At 33.6% G+C, this 19,434-nt stretch overlaps 3 protein-coding genes and 1 pseudogene across 4 annotated transcripts; 1 reads left to right on the forward strand and 3 right to left on the reverse strand.

The window, feature by feature from the left end:
- Positions 1-705, reverse strand: LOC106339011. The gene has a single exon (XM_013777851.1). The coding sequence runs from the start codon at positions 703-705 to the stop codon at positions 1-3; it is 705 nt and encodes a 234-aa protein (XP_013633305.1).
- Positions 706-1,473: 768 nt separating this feature from the next.
- Positions 1,474-2,943, reverse strand: LOC106339012. The gene is made up of 4 exons (XM_013777852.1): positions 2,610-2,943; positions 2,281-2,526; positions 1,741-2,142; positions 1,474-1,661 (listed from the first exon to the last, which is right to left on the reverse strand). The coding sequence occupies exons 1-4, from the start codon at positions 2,941-2,943 to the stop codon at positions 1,474-1,476; spliced, it is 1,170 nt and encodes a 389-aa protein (XP_013633306.1).
- A 1,275-nt stretch (positions 2,944-4,218) lies between these two features.
- LOC106336786 (beta-glucosidase 15-like) lies at positions 4,219-8,672 on the reverse strand. Of its 2 annotated transcripts, none has more exons than XM_013775725.1 (12): positions 8,365-8,672; positions 8,199-8,268; positions 6,994-7,052; positions 6,804-6,879; positions 6,644-6,721; positions 6,104-6,191; positions 5,699-5,954; positions 5,193-5,526; positions 5,077-5,108; positions 4,873-4,975; positions 4,696-4,792; positions 4,219-4,548 (listed from the first exon to the last, which is right to left on the reverse strand). In XM_013775725.1, the coding sequence occupies exons 1-12, from the start codon at positions 8,542-8,544 to the stop codon at positions 4,368-4,370; spliced, it is 1,554 nt and encodes a 517-aa protein (XP_013631179.1). In that variant the 5' UTR covers positions 8,545-8,672; the 3' UTR covers positions 4,219-4,367. The 2 variants fall into 2 exon arrangements, with proteins under 2 accessions (XP_013631179.1, XP_013631181.1); XM_013775727.1 differs by having other exon boundaries at positions 4,460-4,573.
- Positions 8,673-15,203: 6,531 nt separating this feature from the next.
- On the forward strand, positions 15,204-16,524 carry LOC106337547 (annotated as a pseudogene).
- The last annotated feature ends 2,910 nt before the right edge of the window (positions 16,525-19,434 follow it).

Genomic DNA, 19,434 nt, shown 5'->3' on the forward strand with positions numbered 1-19,434 from the left:
CTAAGGGAAGTAGTTCCCATCTTGGGCTGGTGCCGTGAGCAGACATCCTGCATATCTTCCTTTTAAATGAGTCCCATCAATGACCACTACCTTCCTCATCCCCTTATATCCTTCAATTGAAGCTCCTAAGGCGAGGAACATATATTTGAACCGGTGGCCCCCTTCCTCGGTTTGGTCTGTGTGTAAGTTGGCTAAAGATCCCAGATTTGCTAAGACCAGATTATTTAGATAAGACGGAAGCTTTATGTAAGAAGCATTACACGTTCTGTGGCCATTATCCACAGCCATATCCCTTGACTTCCACGCTTTCCAGTATGAAATCGAGACGTCATGGTCACCATGCATCATCATTCGAATTTCCCTCGGCCTAGGCCCGATACCGTTTCCAGAAAATTTTGCTTTCATCAGTTCTCCAATGACCACTGAAGTTGCTTGGCCTTGGTATCCACCACGCTCTGCAATAGAACATGTATGAACGATGGAAAGTTTTCTCACCTCAAAAACCTCTGAATCCTTTAGCTTTGTCGCATACACACGCCATGGGCAAGTTGAGCTAATGCATTTCAGTATCATCATGCTCGGATCTGACTTGACGCTACAGTAGCAAAACTTTTTAGCAATAGCAAACATTGCTATATGCTGCTTGAATGAATCACGGTTCCTGAACATCATCCCAACTTCGAGCTGAGCTCCATAATCATCCATTTCACCTGCTTTATTAAAGAAGCAAAGTATTGGTTACAGATGCATAATGTGTAAGTGAAAAACCTAGATAAGATATCGGTTTAAGGTTAGAATAGCATTGGAAATTACCGGTCAAAAAGGTAGGTATTGTTAATACAACTCACTTAACCGGTTACAAACGAAGACAATATATCGACTAGCAAATTTAACACGGTTAAATTTATATTTAACCCCAAAACAGGCCACAGGGGGTTAAACCTTTTAATATCCGTCCAAAAGTCTTACAATACTCGACTAAAGAAATATTATTCAAACCATTTATTTAGTTGGTCTTGCAATAAACAACTTGGTTATTGTATTGGATATGCTAGTGTCCAAGAAAATAAGAGCTTTCAAAACATACTCAGCTTACTTGTGAATCAATAAATATCATATATTGCAAGCTAACTTCATTTGAAGTACCATAACTTCATTACATACATGGACCAAAGCCACAAAAATTTTCATCCTTGATGTAAACGTTTACAACATTTTGAACAACCAACAAAAAACTTTCCAACCCCTAAACACGTTCCCTTTATGCCGCCAAGATGCCATCATTCAAAAACTGAGACTTCAAACCATGAAAACCATACCCTTTGCTACCGGTTAAATAAAAGTTTAACCCCAAAAAATTATCCCATGGGTTATAGTTTATCTTAACCGTCAAAAAGTTTCACAATACCCGATTTCATACATACTAAGTGAAACACAAACATATTTAACATAGACCATGAAGCTTGATTTAAATCAGAACCCACCCTCTGTATCACTCCCCTCCGAAGATGTGTTGTCGACATTAGAAGAAGGGCATGTCAGAGCATCACGTTCCCCTGAGCCACATCCCAAACCTAGTGTCAGTGATAGGCCGGGAAGAGTGGAGTCGACCTTCTCTTTTGTTGTTCCGGAAGGTTCATGCACAGCAACATCTCCCTTGTCTGATTAAGAATGTATACTTAGTGATTTAAACTTGGACTAATGAATTAGAAGTCTAATGAATATATGCTTCATGAATACCTTCGCCTCCAATCTCCCTTGGTGCGATGGCCGATTCTAAGAGAGTGGAAATGATAGCAGTGGGCACAGTTGATGATTCCCCTGCTGTCTCATGCAAAGCAACAACATCTTTATTCCCAACTTGAGAGATGACACCACCACCAACCAACGTCTGGTCCTGAGTCAGACGTAGGTCGGACTCCTTGTTGTTGGGGAGAAGGAAAAGCCCTTCCACAGACTGGTAGTTATCTTCTATTAGCTCATTCCAGAAAGCTGAGTCCTGTGTGACAAGGCCACCATCCCTCTGGGCGTTGTAGAACTCTGGATAGTCCAACAAATCCAGCCCGACATCCCAAAGCACCGATGGGGCATCTGCGGCGGGGATTTTTGCAAGTGGTTGAGGCTGCAGAGGAACGATCACACCTGTGTTCACCAAAAATCCATTATTAAATGCTCGTTATTATAAAAATTTGTTAAAGAGTTCATCTTTACTAAATAGCCGTCCAATACACCTCAACAAACATTATTACTTTGTATAGCCGATTAACACAAAAAACATACCTCCAGTTCCTTCTAAGTTTCCGTTCCCTGTCCCACCCGTCTGCGAAACATCCACCATCTCATCATCATCATCAAGTTGAATGATCTTTATTCGTTGTGTAACCACAGAAGATGGTTGAGGGCGCAGAACCCTGTCAGCATGTCCAATCTCCAGCGCAACACGGTGGAGGATAAGCATCTCTTGCTCTCCAAATATCTCATTCATCACCCTCTCACTAGTAACAAGCCTCTCACCCAATACCAAGCCTGAAAAAATTACAAAAATGTTTTATTAAAATTCTTGGATTAGCATAGTAGTTGAAGAACATCTAATCTTTCCCATCACTTACTCTCGTATCTCGCTCTAGCCCTTTCATCCTGACCATCACCGACCATGTAGGTTGATGAGCCAATGGTGAAATCGGAACGACAGAGGAACTGGAACTCAGCAACATTCTTAGCTCCAAATGTAACAAGAAGTGTTATCTCACTAAGCGGGAGTCTCCTGCTAATTAAACTGACAAGGTCAGCTGTCGTAGCAATTGTTATCGGCGGTGACGGTCCACTTGGAAACATCATCCAGTCAGGCATCCCGTACGTTATGAGGACCGGAGTAGCACAACCCAGCATGTAGTTCTCCCTAACGGTAGCATCGATGACCTCTAACGTTTCAGGGGAATCCATGTACATAGTGAAGCCGTAGTCTTGATGGTTTGGGACAAAGTGCCACTGTTAATGTCTGTTCTTCTTCCAATCTCCACGCCAGATTCGGAAAACACGACCCATTTCCTGAGATACACAACGATATATACATAAGACTCAATCGAAGGATTCAATCATTTGAAAAACATGGATTAAATGCTCGACTACATTAATAAACAGACATAACAACAAACTCGCTTTTACACATTTAAAACTCCTTAATAACTCCATTACCTTTAACCAAAGATTTTGTAGAGTTTCCTGAAGAAATGAGAAACCGGGTTAGACTTCTTTATAGACGCACACAGGTTTGCGAAGATCTTCTCTCACACGAATCAGAGGGAAATCTTTTCTTAGATTCGGTGTACAACTGCGCCGTTTCCGTCAGACTTATCTCCAAGATACTGTATCGTTTTGTTTACCGATGCAATATCTTCTAATGTAAACGGAATCTTTTTTTTATCTTGCCAAATCTAGCTAAATATTTTGTGTCAGAACTAAAACACTAGAAGCCTAAAACCGAGAACAAGAGACATGAAGCGTCAAGGGTATCCTAGTCTTTTTCACTCGTCTTTGGTTGCCACGTCGTCAAGGGTATCCTAGTCTTTTTCATTCGTCTTTGGCTGCCACGTCGGTCTTTGGTGTTTCGCTAATATGGCACTCTTGTTATGTTTTTGGCCTAAATTGCTCTTTTTAGTAAATGTGATTTGTTAATCAGTTAACGCAAAAATACCACAGTTGATTATCTGAAGAGAAAAAGACGAAAGATATCAAAAATCCTTACTTTTACAGCTCTATTTCTCTCCCTCTCTCTACATTGCCTCTTTTTTAACTTGTTTGAAAAAAAAACTAAAGCTATCGATGACATATATTATATACTAGAGTTGAAACTGATTTTCAAGGGCACAATTGTTATTTTAAGTGTTCTGTAGCTACGTCTACTTGTCTAGTTTTACTGTTTAAGGTAGATCACTAATTTCCTATTTATTATGTATTTTAAGCAAATTGACTCAATAGATAGCCAAAAAATAGAATATGTATCTATGTTTATATCATTTAAATTTAATTATATATCACATAAAATATATAAAAAGATGGTTTGAATTTGCTTATATAGAGTGATTGTAAATAAACAATAGTGATTATTTTGATTTATGTGATTGCTAATTCAATTAATATGTGATAATTATTAATTTTTCAATTATTTAATATATATTTATTATATTATAATATGTAAAACCTCAAAATAAACAATAACACAAAAAATCATTTGTATTTACAATGCTCTCCCTGTGGGTTCTTTATTACTTCGACTAAAAAGTTAAACAAAAATATTTTATTATTTCCAACCGATAAAAATAACAATAATACGGAGATATTATTAAAACGGAATGGTGCAATTTCCATCAACTGTTTTTCTTTTGATTCAAAAACTTTTTGAACCAATTAGCTGATTTTTTGGGGTATCTCTTACATCCATCTTTGAAATCCACGTAAACCAGCCCGAATCGAACGGTATATCCATTTACCCATTCGAAGTTGTCCAACAATGACCACGCAAAAAATCCCTTCACATTAGCTCCAATCCTATTTCATAATTTAACAAAAGCATCTGCAGCACCGTTGCACAAGTCTATACGTTTGTTTAAGTCCACTTATACATAAACTTAGTTATCTTTTTTAGTTGTAACATGGGTAAGTGGAATTCTTAATATTAGAGGTAAGAATGCTTACGAGATCGCGTCTTGAACCATCTCAAGATGTCGAGCGTAGAAATCTATTCTGTCGCCGTCGTTAAGAAATATTTTACCGGTATTAAATTCATCTCTACCTACAAGGTATATATTATCCAGAAACTAAAACTCATTGTCAAATATATAAATATATTTAGATCATGGATTTGTGAATTACCATTTTCGGTTATGTACATGACTGGATCTTTGAACTTGTATTTTGCATAGAGGAGAAGATCACGAATTCCCTTTGGATATATCAAAATCCAATCTGATGCAGCCTATAAATATAAAAACACAGATACAGGGCTTTTATGAGCCTAGACAGTGTAACTTTCACCGAAAAAATGCAAGGTTTTATGACATTAGTCAAGACAAGTACCTTTGGACCGATGGGAACTCCTTCTCTTTCACCTGTTAACATACTTTTAGGCTTGTAAAATTTCGATTTGTTTATTTTAAAATGATAAAAGTAACTTGGATGATGCGAAAACCGACCTGTGACGCTGGCACAAGGATCAGAGAAGAGGGTAACATTTTCGTTAGAGCAGGGGACATCCTTTGCATAAGCAGAAGAGTAATAATTAATGCCAATGAAATCATATGAGCCCTTTAGCATCTTAGATTGTTGTGTAGTGAATGTAGGCAAACGACCGCCTTTTACGTTGTTGACCATGTCGACTGGGTATTTACCGGTCACAAGTGGCTCCAGAAAGTAGTCAATTGTGAATGCCATGACTCGTGCCACAGCTAACCTATCTTCGGCTGATTCTGTATACGGCAAGTACCAACCCGCGTTCAGAGCGATACCAACTTTACCTTTTTGAGATTCCTGTTGAACGACGTTCAAGAGCAGATTTCTCATAAATCGCAAAGATATTTACACACAAAGAATCGATGATTCATGGTACAGGTTATTTACGGCGTATGATGGTTATGAACACGGTTGGTTTTGGTAACTTGACTTTCAAAAAACAGAGTGGAACTTGTTTTCTTTTACTCACCTTGTATTTTTCTCTGTAGACTTTTACGGCGGCTCCATGAGCAAGGATGAGATTGTGACCCACTATATAAGGCTCAGTGGCTCCATCTCCGCCTGTGCAATTAGGGTTTGTGAATTTGGAACATCTTCCTGGAGCCAATCCACCTGCAACATACCCTTGTTGCACCACAGCCAGTGGCTCGTTCAATGTCATCCAGTGCTTCACTCTATCTCCAAAATTCTTAAAGCAAATATCCGCATAATCGCGGAAATCGTTTCTGTTTCGTCCACCCAAAAAAAAAAAAAAAAAATCAGCGGATTTTGTTGTAAATATATATGATATATCATGTTAACTGTCAATATATATTTTTTTTCTTTTTTTCTGTGATATTACAAATGCTAAGAAATATAGGTTTAGAGGACTTACACAATTTTTGCGCCAAGGAATCCACCGTAAGCAACTTCAAGGCTTTGTGGTGTGTCCCAATGGAAAATGGTGACAAAGGGCTTAATTCCTATAGTGACACAATATTTATAATACTGCTTGTGTAGCCTTCATCACTTAAAAACATATCTTATATTTGAAGGGTGGAAGAAATCTGATTAGTAGATATCTGTCCAAGATTATTTTCTTAGTGTCAGGAGATTCCTTTCAAAAAGTTATAGATAATTCAGTGGCCAGCTTTTGAAATCAAACCACACAACTTAATTGGAAGTCAGTCAGATTTGGTTTATTTGGTTGGCATTATGTTTTTGTATTTGAAGATATTAACTTAAGAAAACTTCATTGATCAATTAGAAATCATTAGAAGAAAGTCTTAGGATAAGCATAATACTGTGAATCAAAATTGTGATCTAATACATCACAGTTAGAAAAAGTACACATACTTATGTCCAACTTTGAAAAACATTGTTTTTACTGAAACCTTAATTCAAAGTAATGTGATACAGAGAGGGTATTTTTTACCTTTGGACAAAAGCTCATTGATCAAGTTGTTGTAATAGTCAATACCAGCCTGATTAATTCCTCCTTTTAGATTCCCTCCTAAATTAGAAACCGCATTAATATTATTGGTTCTGGAAATTAATCGAATATCATAACAACCTCCAAAGAGAAGAAAACTTACGAGGCAATATTCTCGACCATGAGATAGAGAATCTGTAAGCATTGAAGCCAATTTGATGCAATAAAGCCACATCTTCCTGTAATCCAATGTTTAAATAAAAAATAATAATTTGATATAATGGAAGATTATGGCAGATTTTGTGGCCAACGCCAACAAAATTTACATACTCAAAGCCAAAAAAGACAATTACCTTGTAAAGATGGTAAGAGTCATCTGCAACAGACCCATTGCTACCATCATTTATCCTCTCTGGCGGATTAAAATACAATAAAATCATTGGTTGAGTTTAGGCATTTTAAAAAAAACTTTATAACTTTAAATATAGAATTTTTTACTCTCCAAAAAAGAATTTTAAAACATCAAATTTAGAGTTTTGAAAAGTAAAACTTCATATTTAAAGTTTCACTACTCAAAGGTTTAAATTTCAAGTTTCATTTTTTTATTTGTATTTTGGTCCTTACAATTAATTACACATCACATTTATGATTTTTAATTTTTTTCTCGTTTATCGTTTTAATCTTTAGATTTTTAATATCTCATAAATATTTCAATTTTTTTTAATAAATTCAAGTTTTACACATTAAATTAAATAAAAAATTTAAAATAAGATTTATAATATTTCAAAATTAGCATTAGACAACAAGAATATTACAAAAAAAACTTAATAATTTCTTTTTAAAAAAGGTACATGAAGACATAATTATTACACAAATTTAAATATCAAAACGAAACTAATAATCTGTTAAATTTTCTTCGGAACCTCCAAAATCTTCAAAATATTGTCCAAACAAATTTTGTGTAACGGAAGATGGAGCATTATGGAAATAATTTTACGGAGATAATTTTATGGAATAATGTGATATTTTTCTTGTAGTTTAATATTTAATTATGTATTAGTATTTATAATTTTAGTGTAAGATTTTATTAATTAATATTGCTGTAATATTTTTATATATGTGCTAGTTAGTTATAAAAGTTATATGGATTTGATTAAATATGACAAATATAAGAATTGTAGTGTAAAATACAAATAAGCTTGAAATTAAATTTGAAGTTTTGGTTTTGGAAAGTAACACTTTATAAATTTAAATATCTCTTTTGAAAACTTCAAATAGAAAGTCTTTTGGAGATGTTCTTACCGAGGATACTCCCATTAATCATTGATTGAGTTTATCAAGTAAGTATATTCCCATTGCTACCATACTTTAATATCTTTTCTTTTTCCTTTTCAATGATATTTCATATCTTGGTCCTTTTTCAGATGTCATGAAAGACGAACCAATCATTAATAAGAGCATATTGACACACACACACATATGTATACTTAATGCATGTATCTTCAATCTAAACTATTCTTTTGATCCGATAAACCTGAGATTTGAAGTAAAGTAAAACCTGGGTATTTTTCAGAGAATGTATCCCATATACTGGGTCCTCTACCATCTTCATGGGCAGCTCCTTCAATCTGAGAATTATTACCCCATAAATTATCTAATCAGTTATCAGATTTATTTAAGAAATGAATAATAACATTTAATTAGAAGAAACCAAAAAGAAATACCTGGTAAGCAGATGTTGCAGACCCAAAAACGAAATCTTCTGGAAAATCACTTCTTCTTAATTTAGGCGTTAAAGAGTTCTTCTTGGCAAGTACTTCATTGGATGCCAAGACAATGAGCACTAGTAAAGAAAGATATTCTCCTCTCATTAATTTTCTTTTGTTTTTCAGTTTTGCTTTCATTTCGAAGAGGATGAAGTTGGGTTTGCACTAGTTTTGTGATTCTGTAAGTAAAAAGATTTTATTAAGATAATCTGAGAGAGAGAATGGGGGGGGGAGGGAGGCTTGTGAGAGAGAGAGAAATAGTTTTCTTAGCGATGTTATCATAATTATGAAAAATATCACACACGAGAAAAAATGACTTTTTATAGATATACTAGAAGGGTGTCCGCGCTTTGCGCGGAATATTATTTTATTGCTGTTAGATATGATTTTTTGGATGATGTAATTAAGTGGTCAGTCTTATTTGTAAAGAGAATTATTTGATGTTTTATTGTGTTATGTAGTATTAGATAATATGTTAATATATTATGTGTTTGTTTTTCAATAATGTGTTACTGTGTGTATAATAGTACTTGTGTGGTGAAGTGAGCTTCTAATGTAAATTATATTGAATTTTAATAACTTTGCATTTAGGCATTTGTTAATTTTAAGATTGATGGTTTTAGCGTCAGAATTGTATTTTAATTTGTCACATTTTTGAACATTACTCTTTTAAAATTTTTTTGGCCATTCTCCATATTTTGACCCTGAGTCGTCCTCATCTATGTAATTCGCTTACCTTTCCGGTGTGCGGTGCTTCTCGCCATCACTGAGAAAAGACTCACCTTTGTGTTCTTGTTTTTCCTCACATTCATCTCTTGTAATATTATCTGGCATTTGTTATAGATTATGCTTACGAATTTCCAATTGTGCGGTTGTTTTTCACTGTGTTGTAGGTTGTTTTGGTCAATATTGGTCCTCTTCTTTTTTAGATTTTGGCTAATTTTAGGAACTACATCTCGTTGGGTTGGGTCAGAGTTCAGTTGTCTTTGATGTTGTCTTCCTCTCGTTGACTTGCCGTCGATAGTCTCTGCTCGTCTTGGTTTTCAAGATCTGGTTTTTGGTGATCTGACTTCTATGCTCTTTATCATATCTCGAGGATGGCTCCATGGTTTGATGATTTTGTTTCGTCTCCTTTTCTATCTTTGTTCTCTCATCTTGTAGCCCTTTCATTGTTGCTCGCTTCTCTGGTAGCTCTTTTTTCGCCATATTTGCTACTCCAGGTTTGGATAGTGTTTTCTTCTGTGTATGCTTTGTGTGCTTGGAAGGTTATTTCTAGTCTAAAGTTTGAGCTCTTGTTTTTCGGTGGTAGGCTTCTATTCTCCCTCCCTCAGGTTGTTTCTTTTCTTCTCTTGCTTTCCATGGTGTAGGTGTGCGGAGTTAGTCTTTGGAGCTTTGGTCTCTTCTACTTAGAGCTTGTGGTTCTTCGCTGGCATGAACGTCTTGTATGTGCTTGTTTAGTTTATGAGGTGTTTCTTACCTTTTAGCTGGTGGTTGTGATTCCGGTGCTTGTGGCATGTGTCTTCTTGTTTCGTGGTGACTCTGGTCTCCTGATGATTATTCTTTCTCTGACCTTTTTGGGGTTTTTGGATTTTTTGGGTTGGTGCTTGATCACACTCCTTTGAGCTCGGAGGAATGCTTTGTCTTATATTTTACTCCCTCTGTTCCAAAATAGATGATGTTTTAGAAAGTTTATGATGTTTCAAAATAGATGATGTTTTGATATTTTATATTAATTTAAATTTTATTGAAAACTGTGTGACCAGTGATGTTTTATATTTATTTTTAAGGATTGGATTAATTAATTTTGGTTTATATTTTTAATGTTTTTTTAGAAAAAAGTGTATACCTTAATTCTTGTGCATACACTCAAAACATCAAATATTTTGGAACAGAAGGAATATCCTTTTATCTTTTCTAACATCTGCTTGTTTTATCCATGATATTATTGGTAAGATGAGGTAAGTTAGTTTTCTTTGTTGATCTTTTTCCAGCTCCAAACTTTTATTGAGTTAGTGTTACTATAGTATTTAGCTTTTTTCTTTTGGTTGTGGAAGTTGTAGGTTTAGATTATGTGTTGTATTCTAGTTTTTTCTTATTAGTTTGGTTATTTGTGGAAGTTGTAGGGCAGTTCTGAGCGAAGTGACCTATCTTATCACATCGGTAACACTCAACCTTTGATGCGTCTCTCTCTTGCCTATAATATCCGTTTTGTTGATATCCAAATCTACCACGACCTCTTCCTCGATATCCATACCGACGCCTCTTCCCGAATCATACCTCTCCTGTTGTGATTGGGAGTCTGTATACATAAGTTTATTTTGGCTTTGCCCGTCGTGCTTCTCTTATTCCTCATCATGAATCATCTCCTCATAAAATAATAGAAAATGGTAAAATAACAAAAATAATAGAAAATATTTAAAATTATTTATTAATTTTATATATAAAGATTTTTTATTCATCTTGAATTTTAGTGACCAATAAAATAAATTATCAAATTTTATACAAAGATTGTTAATATTAAAAGAGTAAATAGTGCATAATTAGAAAGTACTTCGCTAAATTGCAATAATCTATAAGAAAAATGACTTAAAATGTAAAAAAAATATATATGAAAGACACATGTCATCAAACTCCCTTGCTACTTGTCGTAAGAAGAGAAAAAACTAACTTTATATATAAAGATAATTTAATTATAAAATTTAATTTTTTAATTTAAAATTTTTCAAAAAGTCATCTCACAAGACTTCATTATTTCGTTAGTCTTTATTAATTCAGGAAACCTTTCAAAGATAATTCTTTATATATTAATCGAGGAGTATTATAACTTTTAAGGATAGCCACGTAGGCCTGGGCATTCGGGTCGTCGGGTCAGGTTCGGATCGGATCCTTTCGGGTCCAGGTCTTTCGGATCTAAGAGTTTAGGACTCGATTGGGTAATTTCAAATTTTCGGTTCCGGGTCGGTTCGGATCGTGCCGGGTCTGAGTCGGGTCGGGTCTTAGATAATTAGACCCATTCGGGTAACTTGAATTTATCGGTTCGGATTCGGTTCGGTTTCGGGTCGGGTTTGGTTCGGGTTCGATTTAAAAAAGACCTAAAAATACAAAAAAATATCTGAAAATATTTATATATCCGAAAATATTCGAATTTTTTTCAAAATTTGTGTTTTTATTATATTAAAATGTGTATATATATTAAACTATGCGAGATACAACAACAATTCGTTGTCTCCTAGTGGTTGACCCCCATGTTCTCTAGACGAATAACCACTCTTCGATTCCCCTCTGATGCATTTTATTTAATTTATATTATTAATTCGGGTACCCATCGGGTTTCCGGTTTGGGTCGGGTCGGGTCCAAGACCCGCGGGTCCTCTGCAACAAGACCCGATAGGGTAATTTGATCGGGTCGGTTCCTACCCGAACCGGGTTTTTCCGGGTTGGTTTCGAGTCGGGTCTTCGGGTCCAGGTAAAATGCCCAGGCCTATAGCCACGTATCATCACTAAGATGATTTTAAGAATACTTAGAAAAATAGGTTGGTTCATCTGAATATATATTATATTTTTTATTAAATTAACTATCAAATTGATTGAATGTGCATAAAAGAAAAATATTATTCATTCTTTCCTTAAATAAAAGCTACGGAATTACCTAATATGATTAACATATATACGATAATTAATGATTTTAAATAATAAAGATTTGATTATAGTTTTTGTATCCTCCATCATTTTTAAAAAAATTTATATTATAAAAAAAATTAAACAATCACATTAACGATATAATAAAAAATCTAAATTTTTTTTCTTATATGTTATATTTTGATTTTTTTAAAAACGGCTATAAAGTACTAAAACTTTTAAAAGTCTTACAATGAAAATCGTGAACAATAATTTTAGTTATTTTTTATATAAAAAATACAAATGATCATAAAATGATATGAATATGAAGTATTATTTAATAGATATTCAGATTAAATATATATATATATATATATAAATATTATTTAAATTAAACTATATACCATATAAAATACATAAATATGCTAATTCTGAAATTTTCATTGAAAAGTATTGAGAGATTAATATTTTAATTTTAAAATTTGCATTGAATTTTTAAAACGATTCTAAATTACTAAAACTATTAAAAACTCACATTGAAAATTTTGTGATTAATGGTTTAAATTTTTTGTTATAGAAAATATACAAATGTTAAAAAAAATCATATGAGTAGAAGCTAGGAAACTTTAATTAAATATTCATAGTAAAATATACTAATTATTTGGTGGTAAATATTTTTTACCGCATTTTTGAAATGTCTTTAAAAGGATTTAGGAAACATAATATTAGAGATTAAGTAAATATAATTTTGGTTATGTGAGAATCTTTAGTTAGTAAAATATAGAAATTTGTATTATTTCAAAAAGAATTGTAGATATTTGTAGTTGGAAATAGTATAGGTTAAGAGAAATATAAAAAGTATAATTTTTTAAAAAACTATTCTAGAATAAAATTGGATTCATTGTTTTAATAGATTGTACATATTAAGATATAGGTGATGTAAATAAGATAAACCAAAACCATTTTGAACAGATAAATGATAAATAATTTTTTTTTGAAAGATCAGTGAACGCACTTTCTCCTTCTGTATCACATTAAAATATATCACATTATCACATTATTATTAATCTGAGTGTTTTTATGTAATTAAAAAAACGAACAACAGAAAGACAAACAAAATATAGATAATCTGCCATCCAAGATTTATACATGCTTTAAGCAAGAAATATTTTTTTACAAAAGCAATCCTTATACTTAATTTGAAAAGAATAACTATAATAATTGTATAAATTTAAGTTTAACTCCGCGCAGGACATGTATTATTACCTAGTAATAAAAGTATTTCCAAGTTTTTGTTTAGTTATAAAAAGATTGTTGTAATTTCAATATCTTTTAAGTTAATCTTGCACTTGAGTGAATAGAAAGAATATATATATTTGCATTCAAATTTTAATTTTGAATTATTTTTGACAAATTCTTTAAAATATAACTAGTTGGTTGTTCAGGGTTTTTGGACGGGTGAATTGCCTGATTTTTAAGGAACAATTTTCTCAACTAACACAAAATAATTTTATCACAAATAATTCACAAAAATAAATGACGAAATAAACAATCATTATTGTACAAAAATTAAACTACCTTTAATTAACGACGTATTTAATATAGTAAATATGTATAAATATTTATTTAAAACTTAAAATAAATATTACTGTTAAAAATTATACACTGTAGGCTCTAACCCTTAAAATCCTAATCACTTAATCTCAACCCCTAATTCATATAATCAATCCATAAAGTCCAAATCTAATCCAAAAACATTTTAATCCTAGGGTACATGTATCTTTTGCATTTGAATGTGTTATTTTATCATTTGAATATGCTATTTTATCATTTTAATGTACATTGTTGTGATTACAAATTTATGCTATTTTCAAAAGTTACCCTATGAATAATGGTAAAACTTTTGTATTCTTCTAATAAGTGTTCTTTTAGAGTTTTATAAATACAGTTTTGGAAAAAAAAATATTTTAACATTATTTAAGGGTAAATTTCTAAAATATTTAATGAAAACCTTATAAACTACAACAACATTTGTAGTTATAGTAACCGTCTATGTAACAAATGTTCTTTAGTCCGTCTATGTCATGTTTTGTCTTAAACTCTCACGACAAGAATGGCCTTGTGGCGTTTTATCTCGAACCTTGTGATTTGTTGATTGTTTCGATATTGGTGTTTTTCATGTTCCTTTATTTTTCATGTGAACTCCGCACCGGTTTAGATTATCCAAAATAAAGAGCAATATAAATGCATTGACGCCCAAAAAGAAATTAAAGAACAAACAAATTAGCAAGAAACACTCCTGTTGGCATGTCAAAAAAAAAAACACTCCACTTGGCCATGCTTTTTAAAATACAGTTGCACTCAATAGGAAAAAAATTGAGTGACATATTAAAAACAGCAATGGAACCAAACAAAAATCAAAATATATCTTTGCTGGTTTTAGCCGATTTTACCAGCGAGCTATTATGTAGCATGTGATTGTTGTCTGTACGTTACTTTATTTTATAGGCATCTAATTAAAACATTATTTATGGTTAAAACTTATCGGATTTAGAATTGTCTACTAAAATTTTGATTATTTTTTAAATAGATATATTTAATTCAAACCGAAAACGAGAATTTTAGATCCGGTTACAAGCCCAAATTGAACAAAAGCACCTAAGTTAATGTATTACAAACCACGCTCGCCCCAACCACTAAATTTTGATATTCTAGTTTTCGTTTGCCTAATATCTCTGTAAACTTTTTCATTTACCTAATCAACACGTTTCCTAATTGCTTCTTCTCGTCTCCACCCTCCACCACATAGAGAAACATCATTAGCTAGTAAATTAGTTATATTCTTAGAGCATGATTAACTCGGATTTCTTAGGACGAGTTTTTTAGCGGAAGTTAAGAAACTGTTTCTTAACTTCCGCTAAGAACCCCACTCTAGGAACCCCATGTTAATCATGGTTTTATGTATCGTATCATTGGACTTGTAACCCAAGTAATGAAACAAGACTTGTTATTAGCCTTAATGGAAGACGCGTCATCAGTTACGTCATCATCACTTGCCCCATTAAAACATTTAATACTAAACTAATCGGTCTTCTTTTAACGTTATCTCTAATCGATCTTATCCACTTTAGTGGTTACTAAATAACTCTCTTTTCCAGCATTTCTTGTCATTGCTAATCACGCAAAAAAAAAAAAAAAGATGGAGTCTTCAAGGTATGACTGCTCTTGTAACCGGTGGAGCCGCAGGAATAGGGTTTGTCTTTCTATTCTCTTAATCATGTTTGTAACCCAAGGTTCTTCTTCTGTCAGAAGTTGAATCTGTGGAACGTCTAGGTATGCCATAGTAGAGGAATTAACTAGCTTTGGGGCCAAAGTCTATGAATGCGACATATCTGAAACTTTGCTCAATCAAAGTTTAAGTGAATGGAAAAAGAAAGGGTTTCAAGTGAGTGGCTCAGTCTGTGATGTATCCTCTCGTCCCGAGAGAGAAACACTCATGCAAACTGTCTCCTCGCATTTTGATGGCAAGCTCAACATTTTCGTGAGTAAATGGCTTTAATATAGAAACAACTACGCGTACTTTTCAAATAAAATTTTGAGAACATCTTCTTTTTTATGCAACAAAGGTTAACAATGTGGGAGTACTTCGAGGAAAGTCAACAACAGAATATGGGGCAGATGATTTTGCTTTCCACATCTCAACAAACTTGGAACCTGCTTACCATTTTCCCAGATCTCACATCCTCTCCTAAAGGCTTCAGGTTATGGAAGTATCGTCTTCATGTCCTCTATTGCAGGGGTTGTATCCATGAGCGGCGGATCCATTTACGGTATAACCAAAGGTAACAGTTACTAATCAACAAGTACTTTGTTTCTGTGTTAACTCCTTTGTCCTAATACAAAATCATTTACAGGAGCTCTGAATCAGCTAGCTAAAAATTTGGCTTGTGAATGGGCAAAAGACGGCATAAGAGCCAACGCCGTTGCACCTAATATCATCAAGACTCCTCAGGCTCAACCGGTAAAGAAAAATAGAACTTTTGTTTTTATTTGTGAAAAAAAAACTTTCATTCCTCTAATCATCTCTAATTTTTCTTTGGTTTCTTAAAGTTTCTTGATCACGTCAGTTTCAAGGAGGGGTTGCTCGGTCGAACTCCTATTGGTCGAGCTGGAGAGCCTAATGAGGTTGCATCACTTGTAGTCTTCTTGTGTCTACCTGCAGCTTCCTATATCACAGGTCAAACCATTTGTGTTGATGGAGGTCTCACGGTTAACGGCTTCTCCTATCAACCACAGGCTTGAGAATGGTCGTCTTGTCATGTTTTGCGACTGTAATATTTTCTTTTGAATAAAAAAACTCACGATATGAGGGTGTGCACGAACACATAAGCGAATTCTCAATTCCATTGTGGAGATTCTAATCAGATTTGGGTTACACCTGGCAACGGCAATACATTGCAGAAATGTCTCTCTCAGATATCAAAATGCTATATTCAATCATCTGTTTTCTGCTAAGACATAAGCATATATATCATCAGGGGAAACAAACTTTTGGATGATCACTCCATTCTATGGAAACTTTTGGTTAAAATACATTTTTTTTTGTTAACCTGTTTTCTTATTGAATTTAAAACCAGCTGTTACATAGTTTCGTTTGTCATCTAACTTTTTTAGCAACCTCATCAACCAAAACTTACCCTATGTCTAGAAACATAATAAAAAAGTAAACTCATTTGATTTGGAAGCTTCTATGATGTCCTGTATCATGGAGGCACTCTCTGTGTTACGGACTTTGGTGATGGTTGCTGCAGTACTATACTGGTTCCACTCATCCATAAGTGATTTGCAATCACTCATAAAAGTGACCTTCTTAAAAGCCAGCCTTCACTGCCATAAGTAATGCATCTCTTTCTGCTTCCCTTGGAGTATTTGTAGGTTATATTGAGGAGATATAGATGTTATGTGCCTTCTTTGCTGTGTAAGGACCAACGAACACTTGCAACCTCTTTATCATCTTTCTAAGTGGCATCTACTTGACAATAATAAAGGGAATCTGCTGGCAAAGTTTCGTGTAAGTCTTCAGTGTGCACACTGGGTCGGTTGTTCCCTTCGTGCCATTGGCTTGAGTCCCTCAATGCATCATGAATCACCTTCAAAATATGCTCGCTCTTTTTCTGGAATACAAGGTTGTTTCGCATCTTCCATCCTATAAAGAAGTTTATGAGCTCTCTCTTATCTTTTTTGATCAAAGATGTCATATCTTTTATGTTTTGATGCGTATCAGACTGCACCCCTTCTTTTTTTGCTGAGACTTGTAGGCGCCAATGACCAAATCTCCTTTTCTACTCTGTATTCAAATAGCAAATGGTTTTGCGTATCAAGACATTTTCCACATACTTGGCAAGTGTTGTCTACTTTCATATTCCTTCTTCGTGAGTTCTCAACCACTGGTAGCCCTTCTTGTAGGATTTTCCACCAAAATATTTTGATTTTTGGAGGTCAACAACAGCAATGTAACATTTTATATTTGTTATATTTATTATAATGTTATGATCTTAACTTCGAATCACACATAGCCATGTTGATTCTTCACGGTTTAAACACAAACCCAAAGTAACTTCGACACCAAGATTTAACGAGTTTCCCTCCGCAAGGGTACACCTCGTGTGGGAACCTCCTCCCACAAACATCCACTATCTTATCAAAGGCTTACACAACGCTCTAAGACGGCGATTTCTTTGTATTTCAGGTACAAGGCTTAAAGAGAAACAACAACAAAGACAACGAGAAGAACACTAAAGGTGGAGACTCTAACTCCCACTTTCTATGGAGATCATCTTCTTCTCTCTCTGATATTCTCTTGCTCTCTCAACTCTCTGAAGGTTTTGTAGCTCTTGTGCCATAGAGACACCCTGCGGTGAACCTCAATTAGGTTAGTTCTTCCTTGAACGTCTTGTGACTTCTTTTATACGTAAGTGATGTCGGCTTGGACAATAAATGGGATGTGTGGTATATTCTGATTTGGGCCTAGAGATTAAATGACTGAGGCAAATAATAATAAATCTAAGTTGTAAGAATAAAAATTTATACTATTACAAATACTTTTGATATTATTATGATAAATTAATTGTATTATTATTTTCTTAAATTTGTTTTTCATATTTTGAAGGTTGATATTTACCCAAAATGATATAAAAACATAGTGGAAATATTATAAATAATTTACTTTAAAAAATCTGATTGGATAATATAGTCATCTATATTATTAAAACTGAAGAAATTTTTGAATATTTTTGGAAACATAGACATCGGTATAAATGAAAATTGTTTGGAAGTATAAAATAGAAATATAATGTCCATTTAGTAATTTCATTAATATAATTATATTAATTGTTTTTCTATATTTCATTCAGTTTAACAATTTCATTAATTATATTACCTTAACAATACATCACATCATTAATTATATTACCATAATAATAATAGTGCATATTTTTATTTATTAGTTTTTAACATTAACTTTGTGCCAATTATAAAATCAAAAATGTAAATAACTGAATTTTGCATATGGTTAAACGTTCGGTTTAGTTTGTTTTACTAAAAAATTTTTATTTTATTTTAGTTTCAATCGTTGGAAAATTACGTAGCCAAAAATATAATTCAAAGACATATTTTGTGAATAAAATAAAAAATTAAATCAAAATAATAAAAATGTATTACATTTATTGTCGCTTAATTTTTCACTCAATATAATTATTTTACTAAATAAAAAACTCTTTTTATTTCACTTAATTTAGCCAAACACATAGAAATAGTCATTTTATTAGTTTATAAAATCAGTTAGGCATGAACATTGGTTATCTATTTTAGGTACGGGCTGTTCTTTTCGGATTTCGTTTTTTTTTTAATTTAGGAACCGCTTGAATATTATAAATTTATGTGTGGATTTTGAGTTTGTTTCTTCTGGATCTGGATGAATTCGGTTATGTGATATCTTGCATATTTACATTGTTTTATCCGTTTATTCATGTGCATTTTCACCATATAGATTAGGATTTAGCCATGTCTAGGTTGCATTTTGCATACATATGTCTCTATTAGGTATTGAAGTACCACATGGAGTTCATGGAGACATTTGGGTGCATTTGGAGCTCAAAAGAGGTGATTAAGGTGATCATTGGACGAGCAATGCATGGGAGCGACCTACCGGAGCGACGCCATGAACTTGCTCGCCATCTACGCTTCGGAGCGACCTCCTAGAGCGACAAGGCGAAGTCGCTCCAGCTCCTAGAGCGACCTCACCACAGCGACACACAGAGGTCGCTCGGGTTGTGTCGATTTGAGAGCGACGAACAAGCCGGGAGCGACCTCCTAGAGCGACACCCTAAGGTCGCTCGCGTCTATGGTTTC

This window comes from Brassica oleracea, chromosome C4 (genome assembly GCF_000695525.1).
Source record: "Brassica oleracea var. oleracea cultivar TO1000 chromosome C4, BOL, whole genome shotgun sequence".
Taxonomy (NCBI): Eukaryota; Viridiplantae; Streptophyta; class Magnoliopsida; order Brassicales; family Brassicaceae; genus Brassica; species Brassica oleracea.